The 24,714-nt window shown below is 44.2% G+C and overlaps 2 protein-coding genes across 2 annotated transcripts; one reads left to right on the forward strand and one right to left on the reverse strand.

The window, feature by feature from the left end:
* Positions 1–611: 611 nt before the first annotated feature.
* LOC309400480 (ubiquitin-like protein NEDD8) lies at positions 612–15,635 on the reverse strand. Its single transcript, XM_081969001.1, has 4 exons — positions 15,480–15,635; positions 8,605–8,652; positions 6,420–6,502; positions 612–1,069 (listed from the first exon to the last, which is right to left on the reverse strand). The coding sequence occupies exons 1-4, from the start codon at positions 15,495–15,497 to the stop codon at positions 982–984; spliced, it is 237 nt and encodes a 78-aa protein (XP_081825127.1). The 5' UTR covers positions 15,498–15,635; the 3' UTR covers positions 612–981.
* A 555-nt stretch (positions 15,636–16,190) lies between these two features.
* On the forward strand, positions 16,191–24,640 carry LOC309400633 (GMP reductase 2-like; the record flags this gene model as incomplete). Its single annotated transcript, XM_081969193.1, has 5 exons — positions 16,191–16,273; positions 17,059–17,162; positions 19,498–19,593; positions 22,415–22,534; positions 24,548–24,640. The coding sequence occupies exons 3-5, from the start codon at positions 19,507–19,509 to the stop codon at positions 24,638–24,640; spliced, it is 300 nt and encodes a 99-aa protein (XP_081825319.1). The 5' UTR covers positions 16,191–16,273; positions 17,059–17,162; positions 19,498–19,506.
* Positions 24,641–24,714: the final 74 nt, after the last annotated feature.

Consider the following 24,714-nt stretch of genomic DNA (forward strand, 5'->3'; position numbering starts at 1 on the left):
CTTTAAAGAGAAATTCAACTTCGATGCGACTCCTCCCCAAATGTTTATCAACCTGATGATGAAAATATGAAGAGCTTAATTTTTCTTCACTCAAATGTTAGGGGCCCTCAACGTATAACCATAACGGCGTCTAGAATTACGATGAAGCCGGGCCGATTAAGTAGGTTCCCCACAAGACCGTACCAAGTTTTGATTGAGTTTCTTTTTGCGGCGGTCGCTAAGTGAATCACCAGGTTAAGCGAAGCTATTTTTTGCCACGGACGTTAGTCGGAAACCAGAGTAAAACCCCGGTTTCCAGCGGGCAAAAAATTGTCCTAAATCGTAGTCGCATGACCGCGAGACACGGTCAAACGTGGCTGGTTGTGGAGTGTGCAAATTGCGATGCGACGGGGTGTGTGTGTGTCTGTGAATCGAAACTTATTTGGTACCTTTTTTGGGTGTGTGTATGTGTGTTTCGTCTTCGCTTCAACCCGCTCCTAAGTAGACCGGTTGTAAATTGAGGATTCCGGTCGTACGTCGAGGTCTTAGCAAAGGCGGAGTGGACAAGAATCAAGACAGCCCCCCGCCCCCAAGGAAACCCCCCCAGATTCCAGAAGACGCAAAAGACGCTGTGACGGTTGTGAAACGTTTATTGAACATTTATTAGCCACAAAATGACAGGGATGATGGGGGGAAAAAGACTTAGGGACCGGGGGGGGGGGGGGAACCAGCAGACGGAGCCTTACCCACATGCAGCAAGACGGAGGCTGCACCCCGATAACTTAAAAGAGCACCCCGTTCCCCTAAAACACAATCCCCCCCCCTTCCAACCTCTCCAATGACGGCTCGCAAAAAAAACGGACATCTGGGGAGGCGTCGTTGGCCAGCAGGATGCGCTCAAACCCGACGGGCCTCCCATGACGCCTCGAGGGGGGGGTGAGGCTCACCCACATCCGGGGGCTTTGGGGAAAGGGGGGCGGCGCGGCGGGGCCGGGGATGCCATCATCGCAGGCCTCCACGCAGGGCTAGGACCAAGTGAAGGACCGAGCCGCCCTGGATCTTGTAGTCGGCGGCCGTTTTCTCATCATTCCTACGGGGGGGAGACAAAAGCAGGGAGTGAAGCCCAATTTTGGAATGGGGATGCCTACTCCAGACACATATATCATTCATCTTCTTTTAACGACCCCCTCATCCCCTGCGGAGTGGAGTTTGGGCAACTGACTGGAGTTAGCAGAGTCTTTCCTGGCCGGCTGCCTTCCTGTCGCCAGAACTGAGTTTTGTTCAGCAGTGATATTCTCACCGTGCCCAGAGAGAGAATTACCCGCTTCTACCTAGGATCAAACTCGCAGCTGCTGATTGTGAGACGAGAGCTCTAGGCCACTGCACCACACATATATCTTTGCCTGGCTATATTAGAAATCTGGTGCCCAGGAGGTGTGGTCTTAGGAAAAATAAAGGACTTATTGGATCCCGGATCTCCCGATTCCCCAACAAGCCTTTTTTTTTTAATTGCCAAGATAAATCCAATATTTTAACATTAATTACTTCATTAATACCAAGTTTGATTCAGAATTTGGTCGTGTGCCGATTTCAATTACGCACCGATTGAGGAAATTAAGCAGATAGCATCGTTATGTTAGATAATTCGGATTTTTCCACTCCAAAGGAAGGAGGGTACGAAACAAAGATTTCATTTATAGAAAGTTCTCGACTGGCAACCGTTCGCTTAGTGACCGTTTGAAGTGTCCCCAGGGTTGCGTGATTCCCCTTCTGACGAGCAAAGTCAATGGGGGGAAAACCGGGTTCGCTTAACGAACGGAAGAACTGCCAACGGTCCGCTTTACGAACGCGACGAGAAAAGTCGTGGCACGGAAACGAAACTCACTTTAACCAACGTCTCGCTGAAGCCCGTCAATGTTGGGGCTCGATTGCGGTCGTAAGTCGAGGACTGCCTGTATAACTTCGGAGTTGAGCGTTGGATTATTTCGAGAATGAAGAGTTGAGCTTTGGGGTTCTTTGGGGTTTGTGGGAGCCTTGGATTTCCTCCAGACGTTTCGTCACCAACCTGAGGAACGTCATGTGGGTTGGGAGAACGAAGGTGGCTGGTTGCCAGATCGGTTGCGATCGGGGGGTGAGGTTTCTTCCTTGGCGACAACATTGTGACTTCCCTACTTGCTTATCTGGTCTTGTTTACTTCATATCTGGGTGTTGGCTGTGAGGGAGAATGTCTTTTCGGTTGTTTTGTTCTGACCTAGGCTTCCCCCCAAAAGCAGGAGTCCTGACAAAAACCCCTTTTATTAAAGGAATGTGAATCCCTCTCCTTCACATTCACCAACAGTCTTTCAAAAGGAATATTTACGACCACAGACCTTATCTGTCTTGGAAAGCTGCCAGGTCAATATTTTCCCAATGAGGTGCTGTGAAAGACTGGGCAGAGAGTCTCTGAGATTCAAGGACAGATCTTCACACTCCTGAAACGAATCTAACGGCCGATTGAACCAATTGTTTCCTGCAAACTCCACTCCCCTTTTGCTCCTCTTTTATGTCCTCTGGGAGGGGCCATTCATCGCCCACCTGTGTCCTTACTCCGTCGACCCTGATTTCTTAGCTGTTCTTTGCTTCTGGCAACGCTGCCCATGCGCACACTGGGAACAGGCTCCAGCTGTTGTTCTGCCTCACTGATGACTCCGAAGGCAGCCCCCCTCTCTGCCTCCAACACAGAGCCCTCATCAGAGCCTTCTCCAGCCTCCAGGACTGGTCCATGCTCCTCCCCAACCCTCCTCACTGTCCGAATCTGCTGCCGGCTCCGCTGGCCACTGGTAGATCACAACACTTGACTTTTGACCACAACTGAGCCCACATTTACGTTGCTAAATGAGACAGTTTTTCAGTGAAATTTTGCCCCATTTTCTTGCCACAGTGGTTAAGGGAACGACTTCAGTCGTTCAGTTGGGAAACACGGTTGTTAAATGAATCTTGGCTCCCCTCCCCCCCCCCGAGTTTGCTGGTGAGAAGGTCGCAAAAGGGGCGGAGGGCGCGGCTGTCATCAATACGAATCAGTTGCCAAGTGTTCGGATTTTGAGGATGTGATCTCGGGGATGCTGCAATACGTGTGAAAAACGGTCGTAAGTGTGAAAAACGGCCACGCCTCGCTTTTTTCAGGGCTGTTGTGACTGCGAATGGTCGCTAAGCGAAATGTTGCAAGTCGAGGAGTGCCTGTATTAATCTTACCAAAGAATCTGCACAGAACAATGTTCATCCTGGAACATGTTTAAGGGCCACCCAAGAAAAAGAGTCTTCTGTTGTTATTTTAATTTTCGTTTCTGGGTTGTGTTAAACTGTAGTAGGTTTATACTAGCTCTGTGATGGCGAACCAATGACACGCGTGCCACAGGTGGCACGGGGAGCCATTTGTCAGGGCACACTTTGGCCTCCTTTGGATGTCATTTTTTGCCCTCTGGAGGATTCCCTGAAGCCTCCGGAGTGCAAAAAAAAAACAGCCCTAGATGCAAACCAGAAGTTCAGGAATGTACTTCCAGTTTGTTCATAGGGCTGGTTTTAGCCCTCCGGAGCCTTCAGGGGCCAGGGCCATTTTTTCACACTCCGGAAGCTTCAAGAAAGACTCCCTGAAGGCTCCGGAGGACAAAAAACAGCCCTACGGACAAACCAGTTGTGACTGCACATTGAGAGTGTGCATTTTGAATTCAAGTTCTGTTAAGATACAGCCTGTTGTGCCTTAAAATGACTTCTACTGTACAGCACTCCACAAGGAGACTCCCTCTGGTAAGGGAGATTTGTTCTGTGCAACGCCGGGTTATCAGCTAGTACAGTGATGGCAAACCTTTTTTGGCTCGCGTGCCAAAAGAGGGGGATCTGCGGGGGGGGGGGGGGGATGCACGAGCGTGCGGCTTTACGGACAAACCGGAAGTGACTTCCAGTTTGCTTGTAGGGTTGTTTTTGGACGTCCGGAGCCTTCAGGGAAGCCTCCTGAAGGCTCCGGAGGGTTAAAACCGGCCCTCCGAGCAAACCGGAACTTCCGGTTTGCTCGTAGGACCGGTTTTTCATGCTCCGGAGGCTTCAGGGAAGCTCCTGAGCCTCTGGGGAGGCGGGGGAGGCTGTTTTCGCCCTCCCCAGGCTCCTATAAAGCCTCTGGAGCCTGGGGTGGGCGAAAAAAGTACACCAGAAATTGGGGGGAGTGCGGGTTGTGAGCGCGTGCACGCTGGGGTCGTGCGCATAGCATTGTGGGTGTGGCACATTCGCGCACCCCCCCCCGTGCTCCCCCCACTTTTGGCACGCGAGCCAAAAAAGGTTCGCCATCACTGTACTAGCTGATAACCCGGAGTTGCATGGAACAAATCCCCCTTACCAGAGGGGAGTCTCCTTGTGGAGTGCTGTACAGTAGAAGCCATTTTAAGGCACAACAGTCTGTATCTTAACAGAACTTGAATCCAAAATGCACTCTCTGTCAAAAGTACTGTGATTTGACACTATAGATATACTTCATTCCTTTTCATTTCAGCTGCCCAGGCGTTCCAGAGTTATGTTGCAACACACACACGCACACATACAGCCATTTTTATATATTATAAAAGTAATAAAGGAAGAATGGATAGTTTTTTTGGATGGCCAAGAAAACAAGCTGATGGTTTCATGAAACGAATCAACCCAGATTTGTCACTCCAGCCTCAGCAGGCTCAAATTACAGGCAGTCCTCCCTTAATGACTAGAATTCCTGTCACTAAGCAATGCGGTCGTAAAGCGGGATGTTCATGTGACGGCATGGGTGAGAGAGACAGCAATCCCGAGAGCTCTCAGTTGCCCTTGTGAAACGAGGACTACTGCAGGGCATTAAGTGAGGACCTCGTGGGATCATGACTTCCGATTTCCTGCAGGCTTCCCCAAGGATTCTGCTCCTTTGCAGGGAAGGCTGTGAATTGCGATTCCCTTGCTTTTCAAAACATTCTCGGCCTCATTTTGGATGATGGACTTTTTTTTTATGTCCCTCCCCCTAAAAAAATTAGGATAAAATCTATGCTGGCAGGACATACCGTATTTTTCGGAGTATAAGAGGCACCAAGGTTTTGAAGAGGCAAATTAAAAAAAAAAGTAGGTAGGTAGATAGAGGGATAAAGTGGGAGAGAAAGAGAGAGAAATACAGTAGGTAGGGAGGGAGAGAGAGAGAGTAGGTAGGTAGATAAAGGGATAGAGAGAGTGAGAGAAATAGAGAGATAGAGAAATACAGTAGGGAGGGAGGGAGAGAGACAGGGTGTAGGTAGGTAGTGGGATAGAGAGAGAAATAGAAAGATATATATGTATGTATGTATGTATGTATGTATGTATGTATGTATATATATAGATAGATAGATAGATAGATAGATTAGATAGATAGATAGATAGAGAGAGAGAGAGAGAGAGAGAGAGAGAGAGAGAAATACAGTAGATAGGTAGGGAGAGAGAGAGAGAGAGAAATACAGTAGGGAGGGAGGGAGAGAGAGAGAGTAGGTAGGTAAGTAGGTAGGTAGATAAAGGGATAGAGAGAGCGAGAGAAATAGAGAGATAGAGAAATACAGTAGGGAGGGAGGGAGAGAGACAGGGTGTAGGTAGGTAGTGGGATAGAGAGAGAAATAGAAAGATATATATATATATATAGAGAGAAATACAGTAGATAGGTAGGGAGAGAGAGAGAGAGAAATACAGTAGGTAGGTAGGGAGAGAGAGAGTAGGTAGGTACGTAGGTAGATAAAGGGGGGAGAGAGAGAGAGAGAGAGAGAGAGAGAGAGAGAGAGAGAGAGAGAGAGAGAGAGAGAGAGAGAGAGAGAGAGAGAGAAATACCGTAGGTAGGTAGATGTTCCCAGATGTATTTATCCATGGGCTGGAGAAGGAAATCGCTGACAATCTGCAGCACCTAAGACTTTGTTTCTGCTGGCAAAGCACTTGATCAATCTAATTCTCATCCATCGGTTAAAGAGCTTTCCAAAAGGGGAAAAAAAGTTTTTGCATTCTGCAGACCTCACAACGGCCCATTTTCGTGAAAATGGGCCCGGTTTCCCCCCCAAAAAAGGCATGAATAGCCTGGAGGGGTGGGGTGGGGGCTTGCAGGGTGCTCCTGGGGAGGGGGTGCCCCCCCAAAACGAGCAAAAATGCCCGTGGTTGTCAAAACAATTGCATGCTAGCCTTATAGAGTGCTCTTGGGGGCTGGGGGGGGGGGGCAAAATTGAGCAGAAAATTGACCTGTTTTTCACTCATTTCTGCCCTCCCCAGCCCCCAGGAGCACTCTGAAAGCCTCCTAAAGGCTATGCATGGCCATTTTTGCAAAGGGGGCGAGGTTTCGGGAGGCCCAAAAATGCTGCATTCGGTGTATATTTTCAGTCTCCTTTTTGAGGGTAAAAGGTGCGTCTTATACTCCGAAAAATACGGTACTCTCCTTGGTTAAAACTCACATTTGCTTGCCGCTGTAGATGAGTCGCTGCTGTTGAGGCGGGATGCCTTCCTTTTCTTCCACCCGCTCTTTTATCCTTTCCACCTGAAAGGGAACAGAGAAAGGGGGAAAAAAAGAGAGTAAGGTCTATTTCCCCGTAGAGCAGAGTTCTTAGCTTCCACCCGGTGGGAGGAGGGAAGGGCCGTAACAAGCAGCGTGGGATGATTTAAGACCGGTGTTTTGCAACCTTGGCAACGATGGACTTCAACTCCCAGAATCCCCCAGCTAGCCTGCCAAGCAGCCCCTTATCTTCAAGTAGCCAAGTTTGAAAAAAGGTTTTTAGCTGCCTGGCTAAAAGGCGAATTCACACATTTCTGAAACTCACAAAGCTTCAGCACCTCTGTAACCTACTGCATGTGTCTCAAGCTTGACCACTTGAAGATGGGTGGACTTCAACTCCCAGAATTCCCCATGCTGGCTGGGGAATTCTGGGAGTCGAAGTCCACCCATCTTCCAGTTCTCCAAGTCTGAGAAACATGGCTGTCATGTTTGATTCTGCTCCCAAGGAAAACACCCCAGCGTCTTCACTCCAACCTACGGCCCCTTTTCAAAGCTGCTCCGGTGTAGGCCATCAACATCTGATCATTTGCCAGAAGGGCTTCTCCAGGAATTACCTGGAGGATTGAGGAAAAGTGGCAGGGATTCCCATGTGGGTGAGTACACCTGGGGCGATTTAACATCTTAGGATTTGGTGGGGGAATTGAAGAGGAGTTCTGGAGAGAGTAGTAAGTCAGTGAAGGCAACCGCTGGGTGAAAAGAAGATTGAGAAGGAAAATCGGCCAACAGATACAAGCTAGAGAGAGGAAGGTGAATGTAAGGATGTAGAGAGTGGCTGAATCATTCTCTCTATGGAAGGGAATCCTTTGGTCATCCTGGCTAAATGCCCTTCCCTGAAGTTATCTGGAAATCAACCAAGAATAGAGCTGGAAGGGACCTTGGAGGTCTTCTAGTCCAACCTCCTGCCTAGGCAGAAACCCTATACCGTTTCAGACAAATGGCTATCCAACATCTTCTTGGAGACTTCCAGTATTGGAGCATTCACAACTTCTGGAGGCAACTTCTGTTCCACTGATTAATTGTCCTCCCTGTTAGGAAGTTTCTCCTTAGTTCCAAGTTGCTTCTCTCCTTGATGAGTTTCCCTCCATTGCTTCTTCTCTTGCCTTCGGGTGCTATGGAGAATAGGTTGACTCTCTCTTCTTTGGGGTAGCCCCTCAAATACTGGAAGACTGCTATCATGTCCCTTTCTAGTCCTTCTTTTCTCTAGATTAGCCAAACCCAGTTCCTGCAACTCTACATTGTACGTTTTAGTCTCCAATCTTTTCAGAAGCATTCAATTTGTATGATCTGCTTAGATTAAATTATCTTCAGTTGAATTAAATTATCCAGCCCCCTAAAAAGTAGAAACATCACTCTGCCAACAAAAGTGGGTCTAGCGCAGGCAATGGTTTTCCCAGTTGCAATGGATGGCTGTGAAGTTTGGACCTTAAGGAAGGCTGAGCGCCAAAGAATGGAGGCCTTTGAACTCTGGTGCTGGAGAAGACTCTTGTGAGTCCCTTGGACTTCAAGGCCTCCAACCGGTCAGTCCTAGAGGAGATCAACCTTGACTGCTCTTTAGAAGGCCAGATCCTGAAGAAGGAACTCAAAGACTTTGGCCACCTAATGGGAAGGAAGAAGGACTCCTTGGAGAAGAGCCTCATGCTGGGAACGATGGAGGGCAGAAGAAGAAGGGGACGGCAGAGAAGGAGGTGGCTGGATGGAGTCAGTGAAGCGGTCGGTGTGAGCTTCAACGGACTCCAGGGGATGGTAGAGGACAGGAAGGCCTGGAGGAACGTCGTCCATGGGGTCGCGATGGGTCAACACGCAACTAACAACAAGCCCCCTAATCATCCTAGTTCCTAGGCGGTGACCAAAACTGGATGCAGGATGCCAGGTGTGGCCTTACTAAGGCTTTATAAAGATTGTAGAAAGTAGGGGTGGGGGCATGGTGGAGTGAGTTCCCCCCTATTTTGCACAGAAGTTCCTCCCTTTTCCACAAATATAGACTTTCGAAGGACGGGGGAGTGAACTGCGTTTGAAGGCAAAGCAGGACACGGAACACGGATAGACGGCAAGATCAAAATCCACCCCATTCTTTTGAGGGCCGATACCTTGTCCGTCGGTTCGATATCGATCTCGATCTCTTTCCCGGTCAGCGTCTGCAACGAAAGAAGAAGAAGAAAAAAAAGTTCATCAAAGCACCATTGTCCACTCCCTCCGCCGAATCCCACTCTGGTTGAGTTCTAAAGAGAGATGGGAATGGATCTGCTAGCTTTGTATCTCTGGGAGCTCCTCTCCTTGTTTATGCACGAATCAAAAGGTCTTTCATTCATCGATGTTTCCGGCTTAGATCCTACTTGGATAGAGGCAGACCAGGCTCAAGGATCTGGCTGGCGTTTATAGAATAGAATAGAACAAGAGAGTTAGAAAGGAGCTTGGAGGTATTCCATTCCATTCCATTTTATTCCATTCCTATATTCTACTCTATTATTCTATTCTATTGTATTTTACTATACTATTCTAATCTATTTCATTCCATTTCTTTATTCTATTCTATTCTTCCATCCCATTCCAATATTCTATTCTATTCTTCCATTCCAATATTCTATTCTATTCTTCCATCCCATTCCAATATTCTATTCTATTCTATTCTTCCATCCCATTCTATTCTATTCTTCCATTCCAATATTCTATTCTATTCTTCCATCCCATTCCAATAATCTATTCTATTCTTTCCTATTCTTCCATCCCATTCCAATATTCTATTCTTTTCTATTCTTCCATTCCAATATTCTATTCTATTCTTCCATCCCATTCCAATATTCTATTCTTCTCTTTTCTATTCTTCCATTCCAATATTCTATTCTTTTCTATTCTTCCATTCCAATATTCTATTGTATTGTGCCATCCCATTCCAATATTCGATTCTTCCATTCCAACATTCTATTCTATTCCATTCCAATATTCTATTCTATTCTATTCTATATTATTCTATTCTACTGTACTCTTCCATTCCATTCTAGAATAACAGAGTTGGAAGGGATCTTGGAGGTCTTCTAGTCCAACCCTCTGCTTAGGCAGGAAACCCTACACCGTTTCAGACAAATAGCTACCCAACATCTTCTCAAAGACTTCCAGTGTTGGGGCATTCACAACTTCTGGAGGCAAGTTGTTCCACTGATTAATTGTTCTAACTGTCAGGAAGTTTCTCCTCAGTTCTAAGTTGCTTCTCTCCTTGATTAGTTTCCACCCATTGCTTCTTGTTCTACCCTCAGGTGCCTTGGAGAATAGCTTGACTCCCTCTTCTTTGGGGCAACCCCTGAGATATCAGAACACTGCTATCATGTCTCCCCTAGTCCTTCTTTTCATCAAACTAGACATACCCAGAGCCTGCGAGTATTCTTCATATGTTTTATCCTCTAGTCCCCTAATTCTCTTTGTTGCTCTTCTCTGCACTCTTTCTAGAGTCTCCACATCTTTTTTTACATTGTGGTGACCAAAACTGGATGCCGTATTCCAAGTGTGGCATTATAAAGTAGTATTAATGCTTTGCGTGCTCTTGATTCTATCCCCCCGTTTATGCAACCTGTGATTGCGTTGGCTTTTTTGGCAGCTGCCGCACACGGCTGGCTCCTATTTAAATGGTTGTCCACTAGGACTCCAAGATCCCTCTCCCAATTGCTACTATTGAGCAAGGTACCACATATACTGTACCTATCCATTTGGTTTTTTTAGCTAATTTATAGCTAACAAGAGGAAGCTCTCATGTCTTTGAGTTACCACCTGTGCCTCCGAGAAGAGCCGGCTTCTAATTAACATCCAAAATGACTATGTCTCCAAGCTATTAATTAGATTTAAGCCTGAAGACTCTGCCAGTCCTTCATCATGGTTGATTTTAGTTCCTATTGCGGTTATTAATACTTTGAATTCAAATGTCTGGACAGGATTTCAAAGAGGAGAGGAAGATGCTTGCTTAGTGAATTGGTATTCAGAATAGCGTAACAGCATTAGAAGGGAACTTAGAGGTCTTCTAGTCCAACCCCATTCAAGGAGGAGATCCTGTACCATTCTTGACAAATGGTTGTCCAGTCGCTTCTTAAAAAACCTCCAGGGATGGAGCACACAACTTCTGGTGGCAAGCTGTTCCACTGGTTGATTGTCCTCAATGTTAATTCCAGGTTGCCTCTCCCCTTGGTAAGTTTCCATCTGTTGTTTCTTGTCCTGCCCTCTGGTGTTTTGGAGAAGGTACCTAGCTACCTACCTACCATTATTATTTTATTTATATACATAAAAAAGGATGTATGTATGTATGTATGTATGTATGTATGTATGTATGTATGTATGTATGTATGTATGTTCGTTCCAGCATAACTCTGGAACGCCTCGAGCAATTTCAATCAAACTTGGTACCCAGATGAATTATTCTCTGGAAACAAATACTGTGGGGGTAAGACACCCGTAACTCCCCTTGGGAGTGTGCGTTCTGTTAAGATACAGCCTGTTGTGCCTTCAAATGGCGTCTACTGTACTGCCTTCAAATGGCTTCTACTGTACAGTGCAGTGGAATTGCCATGGTAACGGCTTCACAGTCATCCACAGGAGGGCTCCCTCTAGTCATTTCATTTCATTTCATTTATTCGATTTATAAACCGCCCCCTCTCCCCAAGGGGACTCGGGGCGGTGTACAGACAGGAATAAAGTGCACTATAAACAACGGAAGTACAAAATCACAGAAAAACAAATTAAACAAAGTCTGTACAATGAACATGAAATTAGCTAGTAATTAAAACCAATTAAAATACCCCAGAATTTAAAATATAAAATACAAAATACCGGCCAGGAAGGTCAGGGATTAAATTATGATTAAGATTATGATTGTGATTGTGATTGGGCCAGGCCAGATGATTGGAACAGGTGGGTCTTGAGTTTCTTACGGAAGGAGCGGAGATCAGCAATGATTCTAATATCGGGGGGGAGGTCGTTCCAGAGGGTAAGGGGGAAAATCCAACATTACAAATTATGTTTGGTCCGGACATTTTCCTCCTATAAATAAATACCTGGGCAACCCTGGGTTATTGCCTAGTAATAATATTAAACCTGTATGCTCCCTGACTCTCAATGTCTCCGCACAGTTCCCAACCATTGCAATAAAATCAGTCAGATTTAGCCAGAAAGGCAAAAGATGACAAGAGCGATGAAGTGAGGGGGAATTTCATTCTCCTTTGTTGGAGCCTGGGAGAAAATGCCAGGGGAAAATACAAAAAGTATGATGAAAAGTTAGAAATGGTGGGAATCCTCGGTCTTCTAAACGGTAAGAGTGTCGTCTCCTCGCAAGAGGGTTGGTCGGAGTTCGATCAATCCATTCTAGGGGATAAACCGGGAAACAAGGCCGCTCAGAGTCACCTGACCCGCGCGATGGATAGCAAATAAAGTTGATAAATAAACAAAGCATACTGATAAGGAAGAGAGCCCGTGGCTTAGTGGCTAAGACTCCTGCCTAAGATATATACAGCCCGGGTTCAAATCCCAGTAAGGGTATGGCTAGCTGATGAGAGCTAATTAGCTCGAAATAGATCTATACTAGTCTCCCTTTATTTATTTATCAGCACAAATACAACATAAACAAAGCAGTTTATATGCGAATGTATACGTGGAGAATGCGAGATTATGATTATTGCTGGGATTGGTCCACAGTCAGCCAGATGTTTAGACCGATAGATTCCTTACACAGTCAGCCAGATGTTCAGACTGGATTTGGCATTTTTTTTGTCCACCTCTCGAGTCCTTTCCAAGGCCCTGGGATAGGCAGATTAACAGATGAACAGACTTGGAAGGGACCTTGGAGGTCATCTAGTCCAACTCCCCCCCCCCCCGCCCAAGCAGGAGACCCTACACCATTTTTGCCAAGATGGCAGTCCAGGCTCTTCTTGAAAGCCTCCAAGTGATGAAGCTCCCACAACTTCCGAAGGCAACTTCTGTTCTATGTGTTGATTACTCTCACCGTCAGAAAATTCCTCCTTATTTCCAGGTTGAATCTCTCCTTGGTCAGTTTCCATCGATTATTCCTTGTCTGGCCTTCGGGTCCTTTGAAAAACAGGTTGACTCCCTCCTCTCTGAGGGCAGCCCCTCAATTATCGGAAGACTGTCCTCATGTCTCCCCTGGTCCTTCTCTTTACTAGACTAGCCAGGCCCAGTTCCTGCAACCGTCCATCGTATGTTTTAGCCTCCAGTCCCCTCATCATCCTGGCTGCTCTTCTCTGCACTCTTTCCAGAGTCTCAACATCCTTTTTATAGTGTGGTAATCAAAAGTGGACGCAATACTCTAGGTGTGGTCTTATATAGAGTGGTATTAGTACCTCCCTTGATCTTGATTATATCCCTCTGTTGATGCAATTTAGGATTGCATTGACTTTTTTTTGGCAGCTGCCACACATGGCTGGCTCATATTTAACTGGTTGTCCACTAAGACTCCAAGATCCCTCTCACAGTGACTGCTATTAAACCTGGTTTCAACCAGTCTGTATGTGTCCTTCTGGTTTTTCTTGCCTAAGTGTAAGACTTTTCTCTACATTGGATTTCATTTCGTTACAGAGAGCCCAGGGTTCGAATCTGTCAAGATCCCTTTGGATCTTGAGCCTATCATCTAGGGTGTTGGCTATTCCTGCCAGCTTAGTATCATCTGCAAATTTGGTTAAGTTCCCCTTCTATTACCTCATCTAAGTTATTTTTGCAATTAACCGATGGGGATTTTTGCCAATGCCGATAGAATTCAAGAGGTGCTCCAGATGTTTTTGGGGTTTCACCCAGGTTGCCTACCACTGTTAGTCCTAGCTTGGCTTTTTTTTTTTTTGCCACAGTCATTTTATTTCTATTTGCAGGTTGTTGTTGTTTTTGGCCTTTCTTTATCATGACCTTTTAAAGCTCTATGCTGCCCATCTCTACCAAGTGACTCACAATACCATGAATAACAGAGTAAAACAATTATGGGATTAAAACATTTAAACAGCAGACGTTACAAACATTAAAATTAATATACAAGCAGAGGAAAAGCTCATGTGTACATGGTATAGAGGTGAGATCTTGCACTAAAATGATTTTGTCACCTCCAAAACGGGACACTCCCCCCCCCCAATACAAATGCCAGTTGGAAAATAAAATAAAAATAATAATTTCCAGAGTTGGAGAAAAAGAACTGGGGGAAAAAAATCACGAAATCCTGCAACCCAGCCATCGAAACAAGGCGATTATGGATGAAACATGCGACAGTGACATCCATTGTCATTGGGGGACTTGGTACCATGTCCAAGAGGTTTATAAGAGATGTCAACAAATTGCAGCTTCCTGCAATAACACCAGCGGAACTGCAAAAAACTGTGCTACTTGGAACACCATATATTTTAAGAAGGTACGTGGTTGGTAACTAGGATGCTGGCAGCAAACCGGTATCAACCATTAGCACCAGTCAATGGTATTTGTGATGCATCTTTGAATGTTCAATTGACTGAGTTTTATGTTTAACAAATAAAGTAAATAATAATATTAATTAGAATAATAATATTATTATTAGGTTGATACCTAGGACCTTGGTAGCAACCATATCAACCTTTAGCACCAGTCAGTGGTATTTGTGACACATTTTTGAATGTTCAGTTGACTCTTTTGTTTTTAATGAATAAAGTAAATAATATTAATTAGAATATTATTATTATTAGGTTGATACCTAGGACCCTGGCAGCAACCCATATCAACCTTTAGCACCAGTCAATGGTATTTGTGATGCATTTTTGAATGTTCAGTTGACTGTTTTATGTTTAATTAATATAGTAATAGTAATAATAATTGTAATAATTGTAATTGTAATTGTAATAATAATAATAATAATAATAATAATAATAATAATAATAATAATAATAATAATAATAATAATGATAATGTTGATACCTAGGACCTTGGCAGCAACCCATATCAACCATTAGCACCAGTCAATGGTATCTGTGACGCATTTTTGAATGTTCAATTGACTGAGTTTTATGTTTAACAAATAAAGTAAATAATAATATTAATTAGAATATTATTATTATTATTATTATTATTATTAGGTTGATACCTAGGACCTTGGTAGCAACCATATCAACCTTTAGCACCAGTCAATGGTATTTGTGATGCATTTTTGAATGTTCAGTTGACTGAGTTTTATGTTTAACAAATAAAGTAAATAATAATATTAATTAGAATATTATTATTATTATTATTATTATTATTATTAGGTTGATACCTAGGACCTTGGTAGCAACCATATCAACCTTTAGCACCAGTCAATGGTATTTGTGATGCATTTTTGAATGTTCAGTTGACTGTTTTATGTTTAATTAATATAGTAATAGTAATAATAATTGTAATAATTGTAATAATAATAATAAGGTTGATACCTAGGACTTTGGCAGCGACCCATATCACCCTTTAGCACCAGCCAATGGTATTTGTGACACATTTTTGAATCTTCAGTTGTCTGAGTTTCATGTTTAATGAATAAAAGAAATATTTATAACATATTTATATCGTATTGCTATATGACATAAGTATTTTAATATAAATATTATGATATTTATAAAAAGGAGCAGATGATCCGTTCTTTGGATGAGCTGCTGGCAAAAAAAAAAGCTACTCCTCGACTTACGACCACAAGGGAACAACTGGTTGTGGGGATTGTGTCTGCTGTGACACAACCTTTGTGGGGATTGCGTTCCCTCACACGACCTCCGCCTTTTGTACGAGGCCCTTCAAGCAACCAGGGCGGCCCCTAAGGAAGGAAGGCCGCCCTTCACGGCATGGAGCTCTACCGGTCTGGCTCCTACCTGCCGGCGCCTCAGAGGCAACTCCCAGAATGCACCGCGGCCGGCGCTCCCAAAAGGATGCCGCCCCGGTGCCTCAGCAGCCATGGAAAGGCCCGTTCGCGGCTCCCCTCCGCCGGAGCCTCCCGCCTCACCTTCACTTTGATCAGCATCTTTCTCTCGTTCGCTCGGCCGCCCCGGTGCCTCTCAGCGCCGCCCAACCTCCGACCTCGGAAGCGGAACTGGCTTCTCCTCGAGGCGCCTCGCGCCCGACGGGTTGTTTCCCGGTCGCTTTGTGACGTCACTTCCGTCCCTTGTCCCTAAATTCAAAAACACGGGAGAGAATGCTTCTAAGATATCCTTCCGCCGTTTGTCGCGCTGGATTATGGGAGATGCTGTCTTTTCCCCCGCTAGAGTCGCTGGGATGAAACGGAGCGGAGGACTCCATTTCCCGGCACACCCCGCGATCCCGTCACAGCTCTTCCTTTTTGATAGGCTGCTTAAAAGAAAGAGCGCCGATAACGTGAAGGAAGGAGCTATCATTCTATTTCTAATAATAATTAATTATTAGAAATTAGAATTAATAATTCTATAATTATTTAAACCCTTGTTCTACCGCTGAATGAAAGCACTTTAAAAAAAAAGAAAACAAACATGGCCGCTCGGAGAAAAAGTTGTGACGCTTTGACCGCTGGGAGTTGTAGTTTTTCTTCCCGAAGTTAACTGATTAGCCTTTCCCTCTGCGCTTGACGTCATCCCGCTGGAGCGCGCTCCCTTAAGGGAGATGTAGTTATAACAGCCCTTGTGGGCTTTGCAGGCGCTTAGAGTGAGAACTACGTTTCCCACAAGGCATTGCTCCTCCGTTAAAGCCAACGGCAGCCAGCTTCGAGGGGCTTAGAGCGGAGGCCTTGGAAGCCGGGAGAAGGTCCGCGGTCGGCTTTTTATCCCTGTAAGGGAGCGCCAAAAGACCGGAAGCGGGCGGAAAGCGAAAACCGGGGAAACCGGAAGTAGGGATTTGTGCAGCCCCCTATATACTCCGCACCCTCAAAATGTGGAATGTGATGCCAGTTTTGAGATAGCAAAATGGAGATTCTGGGTTGGGGTGCAAGGTTGGCATCGCTAAAAGCCAGGCTTTCCCAATTTTGCAGCTTGAAAATGGCTGGACTTCAACTCCCAGAATTCCCCAGGCAGCCAATATGGCTGGCTGGGGGATTCTGGGAGTTGAAGTCCAGCCATCTTCCAATGTCCAAGGTCGATGCACACTGCCTTAGGCTAACCTGGCATCCCTCCAACTTCATGCCCTCCATGTGGGCTAGGCAGGACTACAATCCCCATGGGTCGCGCTGGCTGGGGCGCATGGGGGTTGTAGTCCCGCCCCACCAGGGAGGTATAATGCAAAGCCAGCCAAGATTTCCCTAAGATCAAAGAGCCTTAAGTGGTCCAAGCCCACCCAGAGATGGATCTGAAGCTTCCCAGTTTGGGGATGAAGCGATTGGGGGGGGGGGGCCCGCCCCGTGGGGACTCTTAACATGGGCAGAGGAAGTCTTAGCCCCATGGGCAGAGGGAGTTTTTCCGCTCCGTATCTGGTGACTGCGTGCGCGTTGAAGTAACGGCGGTTTCGAAAGATTGGCGATGGGGATGACAAAAGGTTTATGGGACGGAGAGATTCGCTTGCGATCAAGCTGGACTTTGGTCATTCAATTCCGTTTTATTTGCTTCTTTATTTTGGTTTAGATTAGAATGACGGGAATGGACGGCTGGAAATCGAGGCCGATGGTCACACGGAGGTCATAAACATTTATTGGCAGCAATCTTCGGTTCAACACAATTCACCCAGGGTAAGTGTCACAAAGTTGAAAGTGTAATTTGAAAATTATCATTAACTAAGGTGAAGGTTCCCCTTGCACGTATGTGCTAGTCGTTCCCGACTCTAGGGGGCGGCGCTCGTCTCTGTTTCAAAGCCAAAGAGCCAGCGTTGTCCGAAGACGTCTCCGTGGTCACGTGGCTGGCAGGGACTCAACATCCAAAGTGCACGGAACGCTGTTCCCTTCCCACCAAAGGTGGCCCCTATTTTTCTACTTGCATTTCTTACGTGCTTTCGAACTGCTAGGTTGGCAGAAGCTGGGACAAGTCACGGGAGCTCCCTCCGTTACGCGGCGCTGGGGATTCGAACCGCCAACTTTTCTGATACACAAGCTCAGCGTCTTAGTCACTGAGCCAACTTGCAAACACTATTGAGAAGATCTACGTAGATTCCCAGTCATCCAGGTTTCCCCAAAGATCTTTTTTCAAAAGGCAATTCGACTTTTCTTTTTCCTCGAAGACATTTTGCTTGTCATCCACCCCCACTTCAGTCCTCGACGTACGACCACCATTGAGGCCAACGTTTCTGCTGTGAAGTGAGTCATTTGCGAAGTGAGTGTTTGCTCCGTTGTACGACCTTCCTTGCCGCAGTTGTGAAATGAATCACTGCAGTTGACAGATTAGGAACCCGGTTATTTAGTGAGTCTGGCATCCCCGTTGCTTTTCAGAAGGTCGCAGAAGGGGACCTTCACGTCGTAAGCGTGAATCAGTTGCCAGGCATCTTAATTTTGGTCACATGATCACGGGGATGCTGCAAAAGTCGTACCTGTGAAAAACGGTCGTCAGTCACTTTTTGTCGTAACTTTGAATGGTCCTTAAATGTACTGTTTTAAGTCGAGGAATACCTGTATCTGAAGACCCCGAGGGCACAGATAAACGTCCAAGTGGCCTCAACGGCTCTCAGAGAGAGTACTAACGACCAGATGACTGCAAAGGAATATAAATCCATCTTCCAACATTCAGTCAGAACTGAAGAAGCTTCTCGGATGAGAAGGGAAACGTCTTCAAGGAAAAATACCTGAAAATTAGGAAGTCCAGTTGCCTTTTGAAAAAGCAAGGGATGACCGATGGAAAATAATTTGCATCGGAGATCGTTTAACTATAGAATAGAATAGGGTAGGGTAGGGTAGGGTAGAATAGAGTAAGAATAGGAATCATAGAAATAGAAAGAAATAATAGAAATAGAAAAAAATAATAGAATAGAAATAGAAATAATAGAATAGAATATTACTTGCATTGGGATTATTCTTTATACTATTTATATGGTTTGTATTTTTTGTCATGAATTGCACCAGTGAGCTAAAACCAATTTCGTTGTATTTATTTTGTACAATGACGATTTATTTTGTACTATTATAGTATAAAGGCTATACTATAATAAAAGAAATAGAAAGAATAGAACAGAAATCAAAATATTAGAATTAGAATAGAAATAGAATAGGGATAATAGAATTAGAATTGGAATAATAGAAATAGAAAGAAACAAAGAAATAATTTTATAGAAATAGAAAGAATAGAATAGAAGAAATAGAAAGAACAGAACAGAAATAGAAATATTAGAATTAGAATTAGAATAAAATAGAAATAAGAGAAATAGAATATGAATAATAGAATTAGAATAGGAATAGAAATAGAAAGAAACAGAACGAAATAATTTTATAAAAATAGAAAGAATAGAATAGAAGAAATAGAAAGAATAGAACAGAAATAGAAATATTAGAATTAGAATTAGAATAGAATAAGAATAGGAATAATAGAAATAGAAAGAATAGAATAGAATTAATAGAATAGAAATAGAAATAATAGAATAGAATAGAATAAAAGAAGTAGAAATGATAGAACAGAAATAGAAATATAGAATTAGAATAGAATAAGAAGAGGAATAATAGAAATAGAATAGGAATAATAGAATTAGAATGGGAATAACAGAAATAGAAAGAAATAATAAAATAGAAATAATAGAATAGAAATATCAATAATAGAATAGAATAAAAGAAATAGAAATAATAGAACAGAAATAGAAATATTAGAATTAGAATAGAATAGAAGAATATCAGAGTCAGAGGGGACCTTGGAGGTCTTCTAGTCCAACCCCATGCTTAGGCAAGAAATCCTATACATTTCAGACAAATAGTTATCTAATCTCTTCTTAAAAACTTCCATTGTTGGAGCATTCACAACTTCTGGAGTCAATTCATTCTCCTGATGATACTTACTGTCAGGAAAAAAAAGTTTAGAGAAGAAAAGGTTGGGATTTCATCCCTGGTATTCCAGAATTCAGGGTTTTGCTTTTTATTTTTTATTTTACAGGAATCCAAAATGCCCCACATAGATAATGACATTAAGCTGGACTTCAAGGATGTCCTCCTGAGACCAAAACGGAGTACACTCAAATCCCGGAGCGAGGTAGAAGGACTTTTTTCATTCTCCTTTGCAGATGACAAAGCAGCAGTTATAATCATCGTTGAGATAGCTAGATGTGAATTTTATATCTATCTATCATCTATCTATCTATCTATCTATCTATCTATCTATCTATCTATCTATCTATCTATCTATCTATCTATCATCTATCTACTGTATCTATCTATCTGTATCTATCATTTATCTATCTATCTATCTATCTATCTATCTATCTATCTATCATCTATCTATCTATCTATCTATCTATCTATCATCTACTGTATCTATCTATCTGTATCCATCTATCTATCTATCTATCTATCTATCTATCTATCTATCTATCTATCTATCTATCTATCTATCTGTATCTATCTATCTATCTATCTATCTATCTATCTATCTATCTATCTATCTATCTATCTATCATCTATCTACTGTATCTATCTATCTGTATCTATCATTTATCTATCTATCTATCTATCTATCTATCTATCTATCTATCTATCTATCTATCTATCTATCATCTACTGTATCTATCTATCTGTATCCATCTATCTATCTATCTATCTATCTATCTATCTATCTATCATCTATCTATCTATCTATCTATCTATCTATCTATCTATCTATCTATCTATATCTATCTTATCTATCTATCTATCTATCTATCATCTATCTATCTATCTATCTATCTATCTATCTATCTATCTATCTATATCTATCTATATCTATCATCTACTGTATCTATCTATCTATCTATCTATCTATCTATCATCTATCTATCTATCATCTATCTATCATCATCTATCTATCTATCTATCATCTATCTATCTATCTATCATCTACTGTATCTATCTATCTATCTATCTATCTATCTATCTATCTATATCTATCTTATCTATCTATCATCTATCTATCTATCTATCTATCTATCTATCTATCTATCTATCTATCATCTATCTATCTATCTATCTATCTATCTATCTATCTATCTATATCTATCTATATCTATCATCTACTGTATCTATCTATCATCTATCTATCTATCTATCTATCTATCTATCTATCTATCTATCATCTATCTATCTATCCATCCATCTATCTATCTACTGTATCTATCTATCTATCTATCTATCTATCTATCTATCTATCTATCTATCTATCTATCTATCTATCTATCTATCTATCTATCATCATCTATCTATCTTGGTACACAGATGACTTCCTTTCTGGAAACAAATACTGTGGGGGGTAAACACTCCTAACATTCCTCGGGGTGTGTATTCTGTTAAGATACAGCCTGTTGTGCCTTCAAATGGCTTCTACCGTACTGCTGTAAAATGGCTTCTACTGTACTGCTGTAAAATGGCTTCTACTGTACCGCACCGTGAAGTTGCCATGGTAGCAGCTTCACAGTACTCCACAAGGGAGCTCCCTCTGGTAAGGGGGAAAATCTAACATTACAAATTTTGTTTGGTTCAGACATTTCCTCCCTATGCATAAATACCCGGGCAACACTGGATTATCAGTGTTTAGTAATAAATAAATATGTAGCTATGGATTTAAAGTCAGAGAAAGGCCGCTTTACTTAGTGTTTTCTCTTCCTGGAGCGAATTTGAGAATCGCGCTTCGTGTTTGGCAGGGGGAAGAAAACATCCTTGGAGGAGTGTGAGTGTGTGTTGTTAGCAAGTTAGAAACACAGAAGGGACGTGTGTTAAATGAGGCAACCTTGAAGTCGTTTAGTACATGTAGGCCTTGACTTACAACAATTCGGTTAGTGGCCGTTTGAAGCAAAAAGAAGAGTGGTTGGTAAAGATTGGGGATGCTTTAGCCGAGGCTCCCCAAGAGCAGGAAGCAAACTCCTGGTCCCGACAAAAAAACCCCTTTTATTCATTTGTTGTGAATTCTGCTCCTTCACATCCAGAAAAGTCTTTCGAGGGAGGATTTACGGTCACAGACCTTATCTGGCTTGGAGAGCGGCCAGGGCGATATCTGCAGAAACTGGCCAGGAATCTCCGAGAGTCCCGAACCAATGAAGGGAACTCCTGCAAACTCCACTCCCCTGGCGCTCCTCTTTTATTTCTTCTGGGAGGGGCCGTTCATTGTCCACATGTGGTCTTACTCCTGAGTCGACCCCTGTTCTTTAGCGGTTCCCTTCGTCTGGCAGCTCTGCGCATGCGAACACTGGGAACAGGCTCCAGCTGTTCTTCTGCCTCACTGATGTCCGACTCCGAAGGCAGCTGATAACTGTCAGATGGCGCTGGCCCCCTCTCTGCCTCCGACACAGAGCCCTCCTCAGAGCCTCCCCCAGACTCATGGGCACACTGGGAACAGGCTCCAGCTGTTCTTCTGCCTCACTGATGTTGGACTCCGAAGGCAGCTGATAACTGTCAGACGGCCCTGGCCCCCTCTCTGCCTCCGACACAGAGCCCTCCTCAGAGCCTCCCCCAGACTCATGGGCACACTGGGAACAGGCTCCAGCTGTTCTTCTGCCTCACTGATGTTGGACTCCGAAGGCAGCTGATAACTGTCAGACGGCCCTGGCCCCCTCTCTGCCTCCGACACAGAGCCCTCCTCAGAGCCTTCCCCAGACTCCAGGACTGGCCCATCTTCCTCCCCAACCCTCCTCACTCTCCGAATCTGCTACCAGCTCTGCTGAGGCTGCCTCTTGGTAGCAGGCAGAAGATGGGTGATTGACAGGCTGCCGTTCCTGATGGCTTAAGTCCAGGCAGAGGTTGGGTTCCATCAAGGTTGGGAGAATCGAGAATTTCTAAAGTTTGGGGGAGTCGAGTCTTCTCTGCATTGGGCTCCTTTTTGTCTCTAGGTGGACCTCATGAGATCCTTCACCTTCCGTAACTCCAAGCAGACCTACACGGGGATTCCCATCATCGCGGCCAACATGGACACCGTGGGGACCTTTGAGATGGCCAAGGCCTTGTGCAAGGTACGGTTGTTCCCCCCCCCCCCAAAAAAAAACCCAGATTAAATGCCTTTGTCTTAGGCAGAGTTTCTCAACCCGGCCCCCTGGAAGACGGCGGGATCTCAACTCCCAGAATCCGTGCTGGCGGGGGGACTCTGGGAGTTGAAGTCCACCCATCTTCCAGGGCCCCAGGTTGAGGAAGGGGAGCAGAAGCCCTCGGAGGGAGGAAGGCGGGATTCAGCTGCGGGGATTTCGGTAAGTTTTAGCCTTTTCTCTTTGGAGGGAAAATGCAGGGAGAGTCCAGGTTTGTCCAAGTGGGCTGGCATTAGATTCCATCCACAAGCTCCCTTCCTTCCTTCCTTCCTTCCTTCCTTCCTTCCTTCCTTCCTTCCTTCCTTCCTTCCTTCCTTCCTTCCTTCTTTCTCTGTCTTTCTCCTTCCTTCCTCTCCTTCCTTCCTTCTCTTTCTCCATTTCTTTCTTTTTCTTTCTTTCTCTTTGTCTTTCTCCTTCCTTCCTTCCTTCCTTCCTTCCATCCATCCATCCATCCATCCATCATACCTTCCTTCCTTCCTTCCTTCCTTCCTTCCTTCCTTCCTTCCTTCCTTCCTTCCTTCCTTCCTTCCTTCTTTCTTTCTTCTTTCTTTCTTTCTTTCTTTCTTTCTTTCTTTCTTTCTTTCTTTCTTCTTCCTTCCTTCTCCTTCTCCATTTCTTTCTTTTTATTTCTTTCTTTCTCTTTCTCTGTCTTTCTCCTTCCTCCCTCCCTTCCTTCCTTCCTCCTCCATTTCTTTCTTTTTCTTTATTTCTTTCTCTGTCTTTCTCCTTCCTCTCCTTCCTTCCCCATTTCTTTCTTTTTCTTCTTCCTTCCTTCTTTCTTTCTCTGTCTTTCTCCTTCCTCCCTCCCTCCCTCCCTCCCTCCCCTTCTCTTTCTCCATTGATTTTCTTTCCTTCCTACCTTCCTTTCTTCCTTTCTGTCTTTCTCTCTTTCTCCTTCCTTCCTTCCTTTCCTTCCCTCTTCTTTCTTTCTTTCTTTCTTTCTTTCTTTCTTTCTTTCTTTCTTTCTTTCTATCTTCCTTTCTTCTTCCTTCCTCCCTCCCTTCCTCCCCTTCTCTTTCTCCATTTATTTTCTTTCCTTCCTACCTTCCTTTCTTCCTTTCTGTCTGTCTTTCTCTCTTTCTCCTTCCTTCTTTCCTTTCCTTCCCTCTTCTCTTTCTTTCTTTCTTTCTTTCTTTCTTTCTTCTTTCTTCTTCCTTCCTCTTCTCTATTCCATCCCTCTTTCTTTCTTTCTTTCTTTTTCTTTCTTTCTTTCTTTCTTTCTTTCTTTCTCTTTCTTTCTTTCTCCTTCCTAACTCTCCTTCCCCCCTCCTCCATTCCTTTTCTCTCTCTCTTTCTTTCCTTCCTTTCCATTTCTCCTTCCTTCCCTCTTTTTCTCTCTCTTTCTTTCTCTGTCTTTCTTTCTCTCTCCTTCCTCTTCTCTATTCCATCCTTCTTTCTCTCTCTTTTTTCTTTCTCCTTCCTTCCTTCCTCTCCTTCCCTCCTCCTCCTTCTCCATTTCTTTTCTTCTTCTTTCTTTCTTTCTTTCTTTCTTTCTTTCTTTCTTTCTTTCTTTCTTTCTTTCTCTCTCATTCCTTCCTTCCCTTCTTCCTTCCTTCCTTCCTTCCTTCCTTCCTTCCTTTCTTTCTCTTTTTCTATCTTTCTCCTTCCTTCCCTCCTTCTCTTTCTCTCTCTCTCTTTTCCTTTCTCTCTCTCTCTCTCCGTTCCTCTCCTTCCTTCCTCCTTCTCTGTTCCTTCCTTCCCTCTTTCCTTCCTCCCTCCCTCCCTCCCTGCCTGCCTCCTACAAATAAGGCAGTGAACATGTCCATCACAGCTTCCTCCTATTTTCCCGACAGTAACAACCCTGTGAGGTGGGCTGGGCTGAGAGGCAGCGTCACTCTGTTGGCTTTCGTGCCTCAGGCGGGACTTGAACTCGTGCCCTGCCACTTCCCAGCTGGGGGTCTTAGCCTCTGACTTCATCCTTTCCCTGCTGTTTCCTTCCCCCAGTTCTCCCTCTTCACAGCCATCCACAAGCACTGCACTTTGGAGGAGTGGAAGGAATTCGCAGCTCAGAACCCGGATTGTCTCCAGGTAGGTTGAGAACTTTGCCTCCCCTTCCCCCTCTCCTGTCCACTCCATGCGCTGGTCCTCCATTTACGACCGATGGCTCGTTT

The sequence above is a fragment of the Natrix helvetica genome (genome assembly GCF_964273705.1).
Source record: "Natrix helvetica genome assembly, chromosome: W".
NCBI classification, from domain to species: Eukaryota; Metazoa; Chordata; class Lepidosauria; order Squamata; family Natricidae; genus Natrix; species Natrix helvetica.